Source organism: Rhincodon typus, chromosome 4 (assembly GCF_021869965.1).
Source record: "Rhincodon typus isolate 14 chromosome 4, sRhiTyp1.1, whole genome shotgun sequence".
NCBI classification, from domain to species: domain Eukaryota; kingdom Metazoa; phylum Chordata; class Chondrichthyes; order Orectolobiformes; family Rhincodontidae; genus Rhincodon; species Rhincodon typus.
Window position 1 is genome coordinate 114,785,406 of NC_063335.1, and position 19,415 is coordinate 114,804,820.

The 19,415-nt window shown below is 42.9% G+C and overlaps 1 protein-coding gene across 1 annotated transcript in view; it reads left to right on the forward strand.

The window, feature by feature from the left end:
• faim2a (Fas apoptotic inhibitory molecule 2a) overlaps positions 1-19,415 on the forward strand; it is a 48,157-nt gene that overhangs the window by 11,194 nt on the left and 17,548 nt on the right. The window contains exons 3-11 of the mRNA XM_048595719.1: positions 14-157; positions 1,373-1,506; positions 1,879-1,943; positions 9,004-9,057; positions 9,703-9,753; positions 10,663-10,702; positions 12,575-12,612; positions 16,826-16,913; positions 18,589-18,684. Of these exons, the coding sequence (XP_048451676.1) occupies positions 14-157; positions 1,373-1,506; positions 1,879-1,943; positions 9,004-9,057; positions 9,703-9,753; positions 10,663-10,702; positions 12,575-12,612; positions 16,826-16,913; positions 18,589-18,684 (710 nt within the window). The remainder of the gene's footprint in view (positions 1-13; positions 158-1,372; positions 1,507-1,878; positions 1,944-9,003; positions 9,058-9,702; positions 9,754-10,662; positions 10,703-12,574; positions 12,613-16,825; positions 16,914-18,588; positions 18,685-19,415) is intronic.

Sequence of the window (19,415 nt, forward strand, 5' to 3'; positions counted from 1 at the left end):
CAGCCTTATCCAGGCCAGCATTCTTACCCTATGCAACAGCCTTATCCAGGCCAGCATTCTTACCCTATGCAACAGCCTTATCCAGGCCAGCAGCCAGGGCCGCAACCGCCGACAATGCCTGTGCATCCTAGCTGGACATTTGTGCAGCCTAACCCTGGTGAGTATTTACCCTCTATGATCCAATGATTTGCAAAGCCTGTCTGTGCTGGAAGAATACAAGTGTATTCAGCATCTTGAGCCTGTTCTGCCACTCAATTAGATCATAGCCAATCTGTTGCACAGCTCCATTTCACCACCTGGGTTCCATAATCCTGACAAGTCTTCCCCAAAAAAAGCTCTGTCAATTCCAGTTTTGAAGTTTTGAAATTTTGAACTGATACCAGTCGCAGCAGCTTTTATGTGGGAGAGAGTTCCAGACTTCCCATTCCTGTTGTGAACAGTGCTCCTCCTTCTGACCCTACTTCTGTTCTTGTGTTCCAAAGACAACGAACTGAATTTCTGTTTGAAAACAAGGCTGGAAATAGCATTTCAGTCAGCATTGAATAAATAGTTGAAAGAGAGAAACTTGCAGGGTTATGGGAGCAAGGGCAGAACAGTAGGAAACTAACTGAATAGCTCTTTCAGGAACCAGCACAGGAACAATGGGCCGAATGAACCCTTGTTTAGTCTAAAATGACAATTTTCCATAACTGCTTTCATCAAGGTCATAGAATCCCTACAGTGTGGAAACAGGCCCTTCGGCCCAACAAGTCCACACCGACCCACAGAACATCCCACCCAGACCCATTCCCCTATAAACCTATCTAATCTACACATCCCTGAACACTAAGGGCAATTTAACATGGCCAATTCACCAAGCCTGCACATCTTTGGACTGTGGGAGAAAACCGGAGAAAACCCACGCAGAAACGGGGAGAACATGCAAACTCCACACAGACAGTCGCCCAAGGGTGGAATTGAACCCGGGTCCCTGGCACTATAAGGCAGCAGCGCTAACCACTGAGCCACCGTGCCGCCTTTAGTCTTCTCTACTGAATATATACACACAGTATGATTTCTCTGTTTTAGATCTCCAACCTGCATGTTTCATCTCTTTGTTTGTCTAAAAGTAATTTCTATTTGCAAATTTTACTCTTCTGTTATACAGTTACAGACCTGTCCCCACCAGTACTGCACCCTCGTGTTATACAGTGGCAGTCCTGACCTCACCACGCAGAGTATCCCAGTGGTTTTACAGCGTTAAGAGAGCTTTGTGCTGTATCTAACTGCATGTTATCTGCAATGAGTGTATGAAATTTTGAATACGCAAGATGAATTGCAGGTTTGAATCTGTAATCTGGGTTCAGTGTTTGCCTTTTGATTTGCTCTGCAGGAAGTGGGTACAGCAGTAGTTATGGGCCTTCTACATTCAACCCATACTCTGATCCAAGCAGCACTGGGAGCATCAATGCATTTGCTGTAGACTCCTGGAGCAGCCAGAAGATACGACATGTCTTTATCCAGAAGGTATGTTGCTGACATCGAGCAAATCTGAGCAAATGTCTGTCAGAACAATCTGGAACTCACTGGCCCTTCATCCTGTCTGTGACCCTGGTGCTGGCCCACCTCTGCACACACAATTCACCATCCATCATCTCTCCCTCCCTCCATTGCCGCTCCCTGTTTTAACACCTTCATTTCCACTCCCTTTCTCCCTCCATCTTTGCCCCTCCCTCCATCATTGCCGTCCCCCTCTCGTTCCTTCATTGCCATTCGTTCTTCCACCTCATTCATCTTCTCTCCCCCTCTCTCTCTCTCTTTATAAGAATGGATCCTGCTGAGTGTGGGAGATGTTATGATATTACAAACCCATAATGGGCGCTGATTGTTGTATTCCAGGTTTATGCCATCTTGATGGCACAATTGTTGGTGACCTTTGGAATAGTGGCAGTCTTTACATTCTGGTAAGTCTCTTTATTCTGCTCTAAAAACTGTGCCGGTGATTAATTAACTTTGTGCTTGTTTCTCTCCCCTCCCCTTCCCTAACAGACTGAATGGCTCAGTGAGGTTCCCAGTATAAGCTGTCACAAGAAGCAGGATCTGAGGCTTCAATAATTCTGCTAAATAGGTGGTTTTCAAGTGAGGCACTGATGGGTGCTGCAGTGGATCGCCAAGTATCATAATGAGACTATTTGTGGACTGTATCAACAGAAACAAATGGCAGACATCTGTTTCTTGAGACACCTTTATTGTGAATGCTTGGCTCAGCTCCAAATTTCAATCATGGGTTAGTTCACAGAGGGTCTGTTTTCAAGGTGAAACTGGAGTGAGTACTTGCTTTGATTGGTTGACATCTTTATAAAGTTATAATTTATTTTTTGAATTCTTTCTTTCAATATCTGTATGCTTATTTGAACAAGACTAGAAGTGTGAAATGAGGTAAATCTTTTATTGTCAGTATAATGGCTTCTACAACGTTGTACAAGCAGCAGTTTCTTTCAAAACAGATTTTTGAATGGGTGGTTGGTGCATTTTAAGGCCTTTATTTCAAGTGCATATCGTTGTTATTTTGTGGCTCTTTGGTTTTTATGTAGTGAAAACAGGTAAGTGGGCATGTAGGGAGCTATGGAATCAAAATGGGAGGTAGCACGGGAGAGAGGGAGGGCTAGAGAACCTAATAATAACTTTTAATACAAATGTGACAAAGTCTCAGAGAACTAAGGTGGGCCATTCAACCCGTCTTTGGCCACATCCAAACTGCTTTTGAGATCTGCAGGCTCAACTCGATTGCATAAATGATTTGGAGGAAAATGTGGCTGGTCTAATTAGTAAGTCTGTGGATGATACAAAGATTGGTGGAGTTGCGGATAGTGAGGAGGATTGTCAGAGGATACAGCAGGATATAGATCAGTTGGAGGCATGGGCAGAAAAATGGCAGATGGAGTTTAATCTGGACAAATGTGAGGTGATGCATTTTGGAAGGTCAAATACAGGTGGAAATTATACAGTGGCAAAACCCTTAGGAGTATTGATGTGCAGAGAGATCTGGGTATCCATGTCCACAGATCAATGAAGATGGCATTGCAGGTAGATAAGGTAGTAAAAAAGGATCACAGCATGCTTGCCTTCATTGGAAGAGGCATTGAGTATAAAGATAGATAAATTATACTGCAGCATTATAGAACTTTAGTTAGGCGACATTTGGAATATTGCATACGCTTCTGGTCACCACACTACCAGAAGGATGTGGATGCTTTGGAGAGGGTACAGACAAGGTTTATGAGGATGTTGCTTGGCATGGAGGATTTTAGCTGTGAAGAAAGGTTGGATAGACTGGGATAACACAATATGGAGCTGGAAGAACACAGCAGGCCAGGCAACATCAGAGGAGCAGTAAAGTCGACATTTCAGGTCAGGACCCTTCTTCTGATGCTGCCTGGTCTGCTTTGTTCTTCCAGCTCCATACTGTGTTATCTCTGACTCCAGCATCTGCAGTTTGGATAGACTGGGTTAGCTTTTACTGGAACACAGAAGGTTGAGGGGTGACCTGATACAAGTTTATAAGATTGTGAACGACATGGACAGAGTTGAAAGTATGAGGCTTTTTCCCAGGGTGGAGGGGGTCAATTACTACGGAACATAGTTTCAAGGTGAGAGGGGGGTAGTTTAAAAAAAATGTGCGAGGCATGTTTTTCACACAAAGGGTGGTGAATGCCTGGAATGCGTTGCCAGAGGAGGTGGTGGAAGCAGACACAATAGCAGCATTCAAGAAGCACCTGGATAGATTCTCGACTAGGAAGGGAATTGAGAGATATGGATCTTGTAAGTGAAGACAATTTCAGTATGGAAGGGCAAAATGTGGCAGCACAGGCTTGGAGGGCCGAAGGGCCTTTTCCCTTTGCTGTATTGGTCTTTGTTCTTCTTTGTCTTTGTTTGCACCCTGGCCTCCCTAGCATGAAAATAGTGCCTGTGGGGTTCTGCTGAGTTGGAAATTCCCTGAATTGAGCTTCCCACCTTGATGGCCTCGGTGAACACAGATCTAGATTGATAGAACTGAGTTGTCCTTTTTACAGTCTTGAAAATCGATCCATCTGGAGCTTTGTAGAGACTGGGTTGCCTTGTTTGTCTTCCCAGATGTAAGCAAATTGAGAAGACTGAGATCATACTTTTTGCCCAGCTAAGCAGTCCATTGATCTTTTCCCACAGTTTACATATTTCTTGCTCATTAACAATCACATGGCTTTGGATGCAAACCAAAAATCATTGTAGCAGGCAAAGCCAGTACTGACCCCTGCAGAAGTTTCAAGTATAAGCCTTTGCTTGAACACTTTCCAACATAACCCTTTGTTTCCTGCCACTGATTGTCACTTATTCTTGTATAGAATCATACAGCATGGATACAGACCCTTCAGTCCAACTTGTCTAGGCCAGCCAAGTTTCCCAAACTAAATTAGGCCCACTTGCCTGCATTTGGCCCAGATCCCTCTAAAGATTTCCTATTCATGTACCTATCCAAATGTATTTTAAATGTTGTAACCTTACCTGCATCTACCACTTTCTCTGGCAGTTCATTCCACATATGAAACACCCTCTGTGTGAAAAGGTTGCTCCTTGGGTCCCTTTTAAATCTTTATACTCTCACCTTAAAAATATGCCCCCTAGTTTTGAACTCCCCTACCCTAGGGAAAAGACCTTGGCTACTCACCTTTATTTATGCCTCATGAATGGAATTTTAGTTTTCTGATCAGTCTACCATGTAGAATTTTTGTCAAAAGCCTTGCTAACATTAGGTGAATGAACAAGCTACTTCCTTCATCAATCCTCCTTGCTGTCTTCTCAAATCATAGAACATAGAACATAGAACATTACAGCGCAGTACAGGCCCTTCGGCCCTCGATGTTGCGCCGACCTGTGAAACCAATCTGAAGCCCATCTAACCTAAACTATTCCATTATCATCCATATGTTTATCCAATGACCATTTAAATGCCCTTAAAGTTGGCGAGTCTACTATTTTTGCAGGCAGGGCATTCCACGCCCTTACTACTCTGAGTAAAGAACGTACCTCTGACATCTGTCCTATTATCTATCACCCCTCAATTTAAAGCTATGTCCCCTCGTGCTAGCCATCACCATCCGAGGAAAAAGGCTCCCACTGTCCACCCTATCTAATCCTCTGATCATCAATTCAAGATAGTCATGAACTTCCCTTAATAAATCCATTATGACTGTCCTTGACCAATCAGTATTTCTCCAAATGTCAATTTATACTATGTAAGAACTTTTCGAATAATTTTCACACCATCGAGGTTAGGTTGACTAGACTGTAATTACGTAATCTATCCCTCTCTCCTTTTTCTTCTCCTCCTTCTCATTCTTCTTCTTTAGCAGTTCCTCAGGCTTGAGGATGGACTTGTTTCCACTCTGGGGGAAAGGTTTTTCTCTGGTGTGTGAATAGTCCAATCCTGGAGTTACACAGCAAGACAGGTATTATTTAATAAGGTGGGTGGTGGAATGCTGTGGATTCTACCCGGTCTTTCCACCGCTTGCACTTAGGTTCCATTGTTCCCCACCTGGTGATGCTTGAAGTGATTGGCAGATACTCCTTCTCCAGTTTGTGCATTCTAATGCAAGCATTTCCCATGCTTTGGTGGGGCTCTTGCATTTATTTAAGGAAGTGTGGCCAAATAGCACTTCCTCTGCCCTCCTAGTGATTGCATCCCATTGCGGTGCTAAGAGTAGAGCACTTGTTTTGGGAGTGTTGTGGCCCACCCATCACAGCTGGTTATGTGTGTCCAGTGCTTCGATACTGGGGATATCGGCCTGGGAGCGGGGACTCACATTGCTACACTTAACCGGCCAGTAGATTTTCAGGATTTTGTGAAGCCAAGGAATGTGTGCATCACTGTTTGGGGCAGAATTTATTGCCCGTTCCTAACAGTCTTGAGAAGGTGGTGAGTAAGACCAAAGAGTAGTTTGTTTTTATTATTCATTCATGGGATATGGGTGTCACAGCTAGGCCAGCATTTATTGCCCATCCCTAATTACTCTGGCGAAGGTGGTGCCTACTTGAATTACTGCAGCGCTTGGGGCGTAACAGACCCAACGACACAGAAGGAACGAAGATATATTTTCAAGTCAGGATGTTAAGTGTCTTGGAGGACAGCTTTCAGGCGATGATGTTCGCATGTATCTGCTGTCCTTGTCCTTCTAGATGGTAGAGGCCATATGTTTGGAAGGTGTGTCAGAGGAGCCTTCATTTGTTGCTGCAGTGTGATGGTACATGCTGCTGCTACTGTGCATGTTAAGAAGTTTATCTTTGTCCTCCACACACAGGCTAGAACAAAGAACAAAGAAAATTACAGCACAGGAGCAGGCCCTTCGGCCCTCCAAGCCTGCACCAAGCCTGCACCGATCCAGATCCTCTACCTAAACCTGTCGCCTATTTTCCAAGGATCTGTATCCCTCTGCTCCCTGTCCATTCATGTATCTGTCTAGATACATCTTAAATGACACTATCGTGCCCACCAATACCACCTACGCTGGCAACGCGTTCCAGGCACCCACCACCCTCTGCGTAAAGAACTTTCCACGCATATCTCCCTTAAACATTTCCCCTCTCACCTTGAAATCATGACCCCTAGTAATTGAGTCCCCCACTCTGGGAAAAAGCTTCTTGCTATCCACCCTGTCTATACCTGTCATGATTTTGTAGACCTCAATCAGGTCCTCCCTCAACCTCCGTCTTTCTAATGTAAATAATCCTAATCTACTCAACTTCTCTTCATAGCTAGTGCCTTCCATACCAGGCAACATCCTGGTGAACCTCCTCTGCACCGTCTCCAAAGCATCCACATCCTTTTGGTAATGTGGCGACCATAACTGTACGCAGTATTCCAAATGTGGTCGAACCGAAGTCCTATACAACTGTAACATGACCTGCCAACTCTTGTACTCAGTGCCCCATCCAATGAATGAAAGCATGCCATATGCCTTCTTGACCACTCTATCAACCTGCGTTGCCACCTTCAGGCTACAATGGACCTGAACACCCAGATCTTTTTGTGCATCAATTTTCCCCGGAGCTTTTCCATTTACCGTATAGTTCGCTCTTCATTATTTTCTGATGTGCCCTATTCTCCCTTAGACTTCGTGCATTGTGGTGCCATTATTTAAAAAAAAGTGGTAAGAAAAAGCCAGGGATCTACAGACTACTGAGCCTGACATTGGTGGTGGATAAGTTGTTGGAAAGGATTCTGAGGGACAGGATTTGCATGTATTTGGAAAGGCAGTGTCTGATTAGGGATAGTCAACATAGCTTTGTGCGTGGGAAATCGTGTCTCACTAACTTAATTGAGTTTTTTGAAGAAGTGACAAAGAAGGTTGATAAAGGCAGAGTGGTGGATGTTGTCTGTATGAACTTTAGTAAGGCGTTCGACAAGTGTCTGTGTGGCAGACTGGTTAACAAGGTTAGATCATAGGGAATTCAGGGAGAGCTAGCCATTTGCATACAAAATTGGCTTGAAGGTAGCAGGCAGATTGTAGTGTTTTTCGGACTGGAGCTGTGACCAGCTGTGCATTGCAAGGATCAATACTGGGTCCATTGCTTTTTGTCACTTATATAAATGATTTGGATGTGAATATAGGAGATATGGTTAGTAAGTTTGCAAATGACACCAAAATTGGCGGTGTAGTGGACAGTAACGAAGGTTATCTCAGAGTTCAATGGGACCCTGATCCGATGAGCTGAGAAGTGGCAGATGAAGTTTGATTTAGATAAGTGTGTTTGCATTTGAGGGGGAGGTGATGGCCTAATGATATTATCACTAGACTGTTAATCCGAGACCTAGATAATGTTCTGGGATCCAGGTTCGAATCCTGCCATGGCAGATAGTGGAATGTTAATTTTAAAGAAAAAAATCTGGAAGTCTAATGTTGACCATAATTCTATCATCAAGTGTTGGAAAAACCCATCTGGTTCACTAATGTCCTTTAGGGAAGGAAGCTGCCATCTTTACCTGGTCTGTGACTCTAGACCCACAGCAATGTGGTTGACTCTTAACTGCCCTCTTGGCAATTAGGGATGGGCAATAAGTGCTGGCCTAACCAGCAATGCCCTCATCCCATGAATGAATAAAAAAAAATTTGGTGAGGCAAATCAAGGCAGGACTTATGTACTTAATAGTAGGGTCCTGGGGAATGTTGCCTAACAAAGAGACCTTGGGGTGCAGGTTCATAGTTTTTTGAAAGTGGAGTCACAGGTAGACAGAGTAATGAAGATGGCGTGTGGTACACTTGTCTTTATTGGTCAGTGCAGTGAATATAGAAGTTGGGATGTCATGGTGTGGTTGTACAGGAAGCTGCCAAGTTTGGAATACTGTGTTCAGTTCTGGTCTTCCTGCTATAGGAAAGATGCAGAAAAGGTTTACAAGGATGTTGCTGGGATTGGAGGGTTTGAGCTATAGGGAGAGGCTCAATAGACGAGGGCTGTTTTCCCTGGAGCATCACCGGCTGAGGGATGACCTTGTAGAGGTTTATAAAATCATGAAGTGCATGGATAGGGTGACTAGCCAAGAACATTTTCCAGGATAGGGGAGTCCAAAATTAGAGGGCATAGGTTTAGGGTAAGAGGGGTAAGATATAAAAGGGACCAAAGGGGCAACCTTTTCACACAGAGGGTGGTGCGTGTATGGAATGAGCTGCCAGAGGAAGTGGTGGAGGCTCATACAATTACAATATTTCAAAGGCATCTGGATACGTACATGAATAGGAAGGATTTAGAGGGATGTGGTCCAAATGCTGGCAAATGGGACTAAATTAATTTCGGATATCTGGTCAGCATTGACAAGTTGGACCAAAGGGTCTATTTCCATGCTGTACAACTCTGTGCCTTTATTTGTTGAACATTTTTGGATTATGCCATGTCAGAATGCCAGTTTGTGTTTCTGACTGAGTTGTGACTTAATTTTCATCTGAACAGTCAAAGATGAATAAATTCTATGTATGTTTCTGCTTCCCTGCACAGTGACCCAGTCAGAATGTACGTGCGGAACAATCATATTTTGTACTACACCTCTTTGTAAGTGAAAATTTCTTCCTGTTGTCTCTTGACACTGTGAAGGAAGTGTTTAAAGGAACATTGAAACTACTGTTTTAAATTTTTCAATCTAGGTTTCTGTGCAGTACTCCAACAGTCCATTTGCTAAGCAGCATGCAGAATATGAAATGCAGTGACACACTGTTTGGCCCAGTTGACCTTTGTAGATTGTGCAGTGACTCCACTTAAATTCTTCAATGTCAAACAGGATGTGGGAGCGGCTGCAGTTCTCATCAATGTCTCCCTCAGCACCGCCACCCCCCCAACTCTCCTCACTTTCCTCTACCTTCTCCTTGCCAAGAAGGCCTTTTATTTTGATCTAGGGTTGTGGATGTTGCTGTCAAAACTACAATATAAATTGCACCCCATTGTGATTGTCCAGCCCACTCCCAACAGTTGAATGAACCTCTGATTTTCACTCTCCCTGCCCACAAATGGGGATTGTCTACCTCACAGACACTCCATAGCCTCGTGGGAGTCACTGTTGTGGATATTTCCATATGCTTCAGTGAAGATGAACCAGTTTTCTGTAGATGTTCCTTTAAACAGTTCCCAGAGTTGAGGTTTTTATAAATCTATGAATCTCTTGGCGAAGCTGAAATACTTTTTGCTTTGTTTTCTCTCCAGTGCTGTCTTCATCACCACCTACCTCATTCTTGTCTGCTGTTCCGGAATCAGGTCAGTTCCAACTGAAACCTCTCACCAGCATACACATTGCCACTTGCTGTGCTTTCTCAAAAGTCTCATTGTTGTTCCTGCCACTTATTGCAATATCATGAACCCCTATTTGCCCGTTGTCTCCCAGTCCCTTCCCTAACCCCACTCTACAGATCTTAATTTTCCTTGCTGTCCTATACAGAGTAGGAGATTTGAAACTGGACATAGGTTCCTGGGCTGGTTGAGCTTCAATAGCATCCCTTGTGTGCAAGTGACAGATGGATGATGTTGATAAGCCCCTGGCTTCTGCCTAGCCTGTGTTTAAGCTAAGAAGGAGGGGCAGGTAGGGGTCCCAGTGGGCAAGGAGTGTACCTTTGTTTAAATCAGAAAATGCTGGGGAAACCCAGCAAGTCTGGCACATCTGTGGACAGTGAAACAGGGTTAACATTTCGAATCAGCTATGAGTCTCCTTCAGGACCTGAATGTCACTAATGCCTGGCAGGTGAGGTAATATGTGCTGAAAGGGAAAAAATTGAGGTTACGTCTCATGTTGAATTTGCTCTAACAATAAGTCATTGAGCCAAAACATTAACCAGTTCTTCATGGTTACTGCCCGGCTTGTGTACTGTATTCCCTTCCTCTATGTTTTGGTCAGTTGCTAGTTTTGGAGACCTGGAGACATTCAGCAGATTCCAACTACCCAGGCACCTAGTGAACCAACCAAGAAACAATCCTTTCACAACATCACATACACTATCATATTCATAGACATTTAAAAGGGATAAGTTTAAAGCCATATACCAGGCAGAAAATTAAAAATCTCTGGGATCATTGTTTGCAGTTTTGTTCAGCTAGTTTAGTAGATTTTCTGTTTCTACTAAACTTACATTTTCTTCATTTCTTTCAATCTATTTTTTTATCTTCATGCAGGAGACGCTATCCCTGGAACTTGATTCTGCTGGCAATTTTTGTAAGTACTTCTCACAATTTTATTGAAGTTGAAAATGTCTGTATGACTGTGAACATTTATCTGCTAAATATCCTGTCATCTTCAGCAATTCCTGAATTCCTAACATTAACTGAGGTCCTGTCTGTCCCTCAGTTCCATGTTAAAGATTCCATGATGTATTTGAAGAAGAGATTCCGCGTTGCGCTGCACTGGCCCCACCCCCCTGTGCCCTCCTGTCCTATGGTCAATATTTACATCATGAAAAGATAATTTAGACATCACTGCTTGTGGGATCTTGCTGTGTAAATATTGGCTGCCACATTTCCTACACTACAATAGTGACTTTGTTTTAAAAAAATGTCACTGGCTGCAAAGTGCTTTGGTCACTCTAAAGTTGATCTGTAGTGGAGATATGGGGATTCTAAGGCCACAATCGGATCAACCATGATCTTATCCAGTGGTGGAACAGGCTGGAGGGGCCAAATGGCCTACCCCTATTTTTAGTTCTTGTGTTGTCAGTGACACTATGGAAATGGAAGTCTTTGTTTGTTAAAATAATTTTTTTTCCATCTTCTCCCACTTTTCCACTTGCCTGTTTGCTCCAATCTCTACTGTAGAGCAACATGAATAGCAGAAAGTGTCCTTCTATGAAACAGAGCTGGTGGGATCTTTTGCACTCACCAAAGAATGCAGATGGGACCTTGGGTGAACATTTTCTCTGAAAGGTGACCCCTCCAACTGGGCATATTGAACCCACAGTGGCCTTGCCTCTGGGGTGAGGGTGTTACCCACTGAGCTCAGCTGACCTGCAAGCAGGCTGGTTTTACAGTTTTCTGGCCAGCAAACTGACTTGCCTGGATTCTACCTCACCAACCCCAAATTGACCGACTGTTTCACTTGCAAGCCCACATGGATCCAAACCTTAATAGTCTCAATTATTCTTTGAGATGATTATTTTCCACAGGCAGAGACAGGTGGTATTTGCACCACAGTGGCATTTTGTACAGGTCCACGCAGCAGCCTCGTGGATCTGATCCTGGACTAGATGCTACAGAATGTGAGTTCCTGTTTTGTTAAGACAAACTGGGAAATTGGATAATTTGTGGTCTGGCACTGGGAGAAATCGCCCAGAAAACTGTTGAATTTACCCCAACTGAGTAACTGATGTCCTTCAGTGCCTGCTACCTCAATCTGATCTGGGTGACAAGTGGTTCTGGTGAATGACTCAATCCCTCTGGGAAATAATCATTGCACCCCAACAGCAAGTTAGAACGTGATGTAAAAGTCTAGCCGTCATCACTTCATTCTCTTCTTCCTGACTAATCTTTTGTTTTATTCACTCCTGGGACGTGGATGTTGCTGGTTGGCCAGCATTTATTGCCCATCCCTAGCTGCTCTTGAGAATTTGATAGTGAGCTGTCTTCTTGAACCACTGCAGCCCACGTGCTGTAGGTAGACCCACAGTGTCCTTAGGAAGGGAAATCCAGGATATTGACCCAGTGACACTGAAGGAACAAACAATATGTTCCAAGTCAGGATGGTGAGTGGCTTTGAAGAGATCTTGCCAGAGATGGTGTTCCCTTGAATCTGTTGCCCTTGTCCTTCTAGATTGAAGTGGTTGTTGATTTGGAAGATGCTGTCTATCGTTCTTTGGTGAATTTCTGCAGTGCATCTTGTAGACAGTACACACTGCTGTTACTGAGCATCGGTGGTGGAGAGAGTGGATGCTTGTATATGTGGTGCCAATCAAGCAGGCTGCTTTGTCCTGGATGGTATCAAGTTTCAAGTGTTGTTAGAGCTGCACCCAGCATTGCTAATTCAGTTGGACTAAATGAATTTCAGTGAATTTGAACTTTTCCTCTTGTCTGATGTGGTCTTTCCTTCTCTCCTCAGACTCTGGGCATGTCATACATGGCAGGAATGCTTACCACGTAAGAACTCTTATAAAAAAAACAATTTCTCACACACATTAAAACATTGTCTCCATTATATTCAGGCCATTAATGGGAACACTGCGGGGACAGCAAGAGAGATCCATCAGGCAGAGAACATAAGAAAGAGGTGCAGGAGTTGGCCATATAGCCCTTTGAGCCAGCTCCATCATACCTTGATATCATGGGAATCTTCTATTTCAACGCCATTTTCCTGTACTATCCTCAGATCCCTTAGTGTTTGTAATCTGTAAAAAATCTACGATGACTGAGACTTCGAATTCTGGGTCAGCAAATGTCAAAATTTCACAGTCTTGTAAGTGAAGAAATACCTTAATGGCCTACCTGCTTAAACTCTGTCCCTTGATTCTGGACTCACCAGTCAGGAAACATCCTGCATTCGCCCTGTCGTGCCCTGTAAGAAATTTGTACATTTGAAAAAGATCACCTCTCATCCTTCTAAACTCTAGAGAATATAGAACCAGTCTCTTTAATCCTTCTTCCTTGGCCAATCCCTCCATCCCAGAAATTAGTCTGTAGAAACTTGTGCTCCCTGTATGGCAAGTATATCTTTCCTTAGATAAAGAGACTAAATCTTCACACACTACTCCAGCTACAATCTCATCAAGCATCTATATAATTTCAGCAGGACATATTTACTCTTATAATAAAAGCAAAATACTATAGATGCTGGAAATTCAAAACAAACACAGAACACTGGAGAAACCCAGCAGGTCCGGCTATATCTGTGGAGAGAGAAACAGAATTAATGCTTTGATTCCAGTGTGACTTTTACTCAGAACTGAAAGGGTACTGTTATACTCAAGTCCTTTTACAATAAAGATTGACATATATTTGCTGCCTTAATTGCTTTCTGTCCTTGCACATTAACTTTCAGAGATCCGTGAACAAGGGCACTCAACTCCATTTGAAGTTCAACATTCCCCAGCCTCTCATAATTTAAGGAATACTCACATTTCTCCACATTGTATTCCATCTCCTGGATTGTGTTGGACTCTTATCAATGCGCCTCATAATCTTATGTACCTCTATAAGGTCCCCTCTCAACCTTCACTGATCCAATAGAAACAACCCCAGCCTATTTGATCTTTCTTCAAACCTCAGACCTTTCAGCCCAAGCAACATGCTGGTAAATCTCCTCTGCACCCTCTCTAGTGCAGTCACATCCTTCCGACAATGTGGTGGTCACAACTGTACACAGTATTCTCATTATGTCCTAACCAGTGGTTTATACAGTTCTAGCATAATCTCCCCGATCTTGTCTTGTGTACCTTGTCTAATGAAGCCAAGTATCCCAAGTGCTTCCTTCACCAACTTATCTACCTATCCTGCTACTTTCGGTGATCTGTGGTTATGTACACCAAGGTCCTTCCGATCTTCAGTATTTTCCAGGCTTCCACCTTTAATATTGTAGTCCCTTGCCTTGTTAATATGAAATTTATATTTAGTAAAAATCTGGAATAAAAAGTTGATCTAATGGCAACCTTGTCAATTGTTGTAAAAATTAACCAGGTTCACAAATTTTCTTGAAGAAAATCTACCATCCTTACCTGGTCTGACCTACATGTGATTCCAGACCCACAGCAATGTGATTGACTAGTAACTGCCATCTGGACAATTAGGGCTGTGCAATGAATGATGGCCTAGCCAGTTATGCCCCTGCCCCATGAGAATTAAGAAAACAATACACCTCTAATTTCCTGATCTATAGTGTAATTTACATTATCACTGCTATTTGATGGCCTATAGACAACTCCCACCAAAGTTTTCTGCCCCTTGCTATTTCTTCATTCCTGGCAAACTGATTCTACATCTTGAATTTTAGAACTTGGGTCATCTCTTATAGTACTAATGTGTGTTTAATTAACAGAACTACCCTACCTCCTTTTTCCAGCTCCCTTTCAATGTTCCCTTCACACTGAGTGGTTGCAGCCACTTGGAGGCTCCGTGCATACCGATTCCAATGTGGACACTGGATCCAAAAACTGCTGCCAGCCATATACCTTGGAGGAAACGTTAGAGGGAATGTAGCTCCTGTCCTTCCTAAATATCATTCCCCATGGATTTTCAGGTCCCTATTTTGTTTGCCTTGTAACCACATGTATGTAATAGCTATCGTGTTGTGGATATGAATTTCTATTTGAGTTGACAATTCAGCCATTTAGTTGTGAGGGCTGGAGACATCAGATACAAAGACCTACATTTTTTTGTTTTTGTAAACCTTTTCTGTTACCATGCTCTTAAGCTTGCAATTTCCTTTAGTGCTTTGTCATTTTCCTTATATTTACTGAATCTTTCCCTACATGCTTCCCCATCCCACCAATTAATTTAAAGCCCTCTCAACTTTCCTAATAACAACTTATTAGAACACCAGTCCCAGCACAGTAGGGGTGAAGTCCAGCCCCATTTTCCCCAGTACTGGTGTCACTGCCACACGAATTGGAACCCAGTTTGCCCACTCCAGTCTTTGAGCTATGTATTCATCTTTCTACTCTTCCTTACCCTATTGCAATTTATCCATGGTTCAGGTACTCCAGAGATTATGACCTTCGGGATATTCTGCTGTTCAATTTAAGGCATAGCTCTTTATACTACCTTATGCAGAATGTCTTTTCTGGCCTTACCTTCTTAGTATAAGGGATCCCCCAACTCCCCCAAACTTGACTGGCTGCCATCAATCAGCTCATTCAAGTGACAGCCTATGCTCCGATCATACAAACTGCAACCTTTTAGACATTTGAAAAGATTGAGGCTTCTGCACTCCCACCTTCTTGATCGTATTGCCTACTTGACTTACAGTCCTATTCTCTTATCCCTTACCATGGACTAAATCAGAAGATAATAACCTAAGGAGTGTTGACTGCCTTCTGGAACAAACTTTTTTCTTTATTTATTAAGGGATGAGGACGGCACTGGTCAGGCCAGCATTTATTGCTCATCCCTAATGGCAGTTAAGAGTTCAATCACATTGCTGGGGGTCTGGAGTCACGTGTAAGCCAGACCAGGGAAGGATGGCAGTTTCCTTCCCTAAAGGGTATTAATGAGCCAAATGGGCTTTTCCTGACAGTCGACAATGGTTTCATGACTATCATTAGACTCGTAAATCCAAATTTATTGAATTCAAATTCCATCATCTGCAGTGGCAGGATTCATATAACTTCTGGGTCTCAGTATTAACATTCGAGTGATAATAGCTCTGATAATTCTGAGCCAAAGCTCTTTGAGCTGCAAACCCTTACCACAGAAGTGGTTGCCCTGGATTGCTGTGGCATCCAGAAGAACCTACATGCTACAGCAGTAACACATCACCTGCCCTGCATCATTATTGTGTTCATGAGATTTATTTATTTAAATTATTTTATAGATCCCCCCCTCATTAAACTCTCTTCACTCACCCAACTCCTGCTTCACACTCTGCAGTCAGAGAACATAGGGAAACCCCTGTGTTTAGACTTTGATAAGCAATAAGTCAATTCTGAGAAAACAGAAAAACTGAGGAAGAATCTGCTGCAGCATCACAATCCTCTGTGATCACTGCCCTCCTATAACCCTGACCTGTCACACACACTTTTACTTTCTGTCTCTCACACACACACACACACACACACGCTGACTAACACACACAAACGCACTTTTACTTGCACACACTGTACTCTCTCACACTCTTACTTTCTCACCACACTGTCGACCCCGTGCTCTCTTTCTCACTCCAGCACATTTTCACCCACCGCACTCCTCGCGCCTGCACACTTTCTTGTGCTCTTTCAGGCTCCCGCACTCTTTTGCGCTCTTTGTCGCGCTCCTGCGATCTCTCTTATGCGCTCCCGTATGCTCTCTCACATGTGTTCTCACTGTTGCTCAGTCACACATTGTTTGGAGCACACAAAGGAGTTAATACAATTGTGGTGGGAGTCCAGACCAAGTAGACAATATCTTAAACTTAGAGCCATGCCTTAAATGGTAAAGTTAAAAACATTATTCATACAAAGAGAAGAATGAATCTGTAACACTTTCCCCATAAAACTGTTAAAGCTAGGCTTCACTGACAATTTCAAAATTGAAATGATGTGTGCAACCTGGGTTGAGGAGTTCATGGGTTTAATTTAATTTAATTTACACTTTTATTTGATCATTTTAACCTCTGACTGTCTTGATAAGTAAGTATTAATTCATCTGCTTATTACCTCCCTAGTTACCATAACACAAAGAGTGTGATGATCTGCATTGGGATCACTGCCTTAGTCTGTCTCGCAGTCAGCATCTTCTCTTTCCAGACAAGGGTACGTTAACCATTTTTAACATAGTGATATGGTAATCGCTGCTAAAGTTATTTCCCATTTGCTGTTGTCTTGATATCATGGACTTGACAAGCCTCCTCCAAGTTGAGGCCAATTCATAATGGTAGAGAGGCGGAGCCAAATCATTGGAGGGTCTGTGCTGAGATTGTGCCATTATGACAGTGTCAGTGCTTTGATACCAAAACATACAGCAGCAGAAGTTGGATATTCAGCCCATTGAGTCTGTTATGCAATTGACTGAGATCATGGCTGATCTGACAATCCTCCGTTTCACTTTCCTGCCAAATTGCCATAACCCTTCATTCCCTTCATGATTAAAGATCTGTCTACCTCAGCCTTGACAGTTCGTTGTGGTAAAGAATTTCACAGATTCACAAGCCACTGAGAAAAGAAATTCCTCCTCATCTCTGTCTTACATGAGTGATCCCTTATTATGAAATTATGCCTTCTAGTCCTAGATTCTTCCACAAGGGGAAACAACTTCCCGACATCCACCCTGTCAAGCCATTCATAATCTTATGTATTTCAATAAGATCTCCTCTCATTCTTTGCATCTCAAACAAGTAAAGGCCCAACCTACTCAATCTGTCCTCATTAGACAGTCCCTCCAATCTGGTATGAACCTAATAAACCTTCTCTGGATTGCCTCCAATTCCAGCATATCTTTCATAGACAAGGACCCAAAACATTTACAGTATTCACCATTGTGGTCTAATTCATGCCTTGAGTAGTTTTTACAAGATGTTTCATTGGGCAACAGTATATTCACTGTATCACTGAGGGAACAGCTCACTGTTGATGGCTCAGCACTGAGAGATGGCCACACTGTTGGGCACCAACTCCCTATCTCCCCGTCAGTGCTGAAGCTTTTGTTTTCCCACTGACTTGAGACATTTGCTCAATATTATCAGAACAGATAAACTGTCCATTTGGTTTGATGCTATATGTGAGATCTTGGCGTACAAAAATGACTTTGTAACAATGGGGCCCAGGATGGATCAGTGGGATAGTTAAAGCTAGGAGCTTGCTAATTCTTGGTTAGGGAGTGAGTGAGGTTGATGGGAATTGACCAATGAACTTCCAAGCCCACTATCCAGCAGGATGACAGCAGTATATAGATGGGAACATCACCATAAGTCACCATCCTGAATTGAAAATATATCACCGTTCCTTCTGTGTCACTGGGTAAGAATGCCCTCCATTACAGAACTGTGGGTCTACCTAGAGCACATGAACTGTAGTGGTTCAAGAAGGTCTGTAGTGGTTCAAGAAGGTAGCTCACCACCACCTTCTCAAGGGCAAATAGGACATGCAATAAATGCTGACCCAGCCAGCAACTCCCACATCCTGTGAATGAATAAAAAAAAATCTGCAAGAGAGTGGGGTCAGGAAGAGGGAGGTGAGGAATGGGATGGGTATTGACAATGGCCAGGGGAAAAAAAAGTGTTGGTCAGGCGTTGTAGAGAGGAGAGGCAGGTAGAAATCAGGAAGATTTTAAGGATTGGGAGAGGGAAGGTTTTTACAGCCAGAAAACCAGGATGGTGAGCTCCTGATGTCTGGTTTTAATCATCCCCTCTCTTGGCTCCTCTGGTGTTTACTGTAGCATTGGAGCCATTTGTTGGAGAAATCCTCTCATTGACTGTGCTTTTTGTTGCAGTTTGACTTCACCTCCTGCCATGGGCTGATGTTTGGACTATTGATGGTATTGTTCATTACTGGGATAGTAATGGTCTTTACTGTTCCATTTGGATATGTAAGTAAACAACCTGATCATAGGTCAGTTTATTATGATGTGAATACGATAATGTGAATAGAAACACTGATATGCTAGTCTAAAGTAAACAGACTCTGAATTTTATGAGTTAGAAATACCTATTCAGAAAATTATTAGAAAATTGAACATTTTACCTAAATTTATTCTAGAGACGTGAGTATTGCTTGCAGGGCTGGCATTTATTCCCCGTCCTTAGGAGACGATGATCAACCATTTTATTGAACTGTTCATAATGATTTGATACTGAGTGGCCCCTACAAAGGGTGGAGACATGTGACTGTTCCCGGTCAACACTGGTATTAATAATAGAAGGAATAATATTAATGCACAAGCTGGATGAGATTAATAGATTCTTGTTATGTAAAAGTATAAGAAATAGAAGCAGGACTTGGCCCATTAAGTCTTCTCCAGCAGTTAATAAGATCATGGCTGCTCTGATGTGACCTTAACTCTACATTTCCTGTCTGTGTTTTCCCCCACCATAACCTTTGACTCTATTGTAGATCAGAAATCCTTTTAATTCAGCTTGAATATATTCAATACCCAACCTCACTGCGAGAGAGAATTCCACAGATGAATGATCATCTGAGAGAGGGAAAAAATCTCCGTTCAAGTCCTTCTTAAATAAATTAAATTCCTTATTTTGAAACTGTGTCCCCAAGTCAGATAAATTAGCGACATTTAAGCGACTCTTGGATTGGCACATGGAT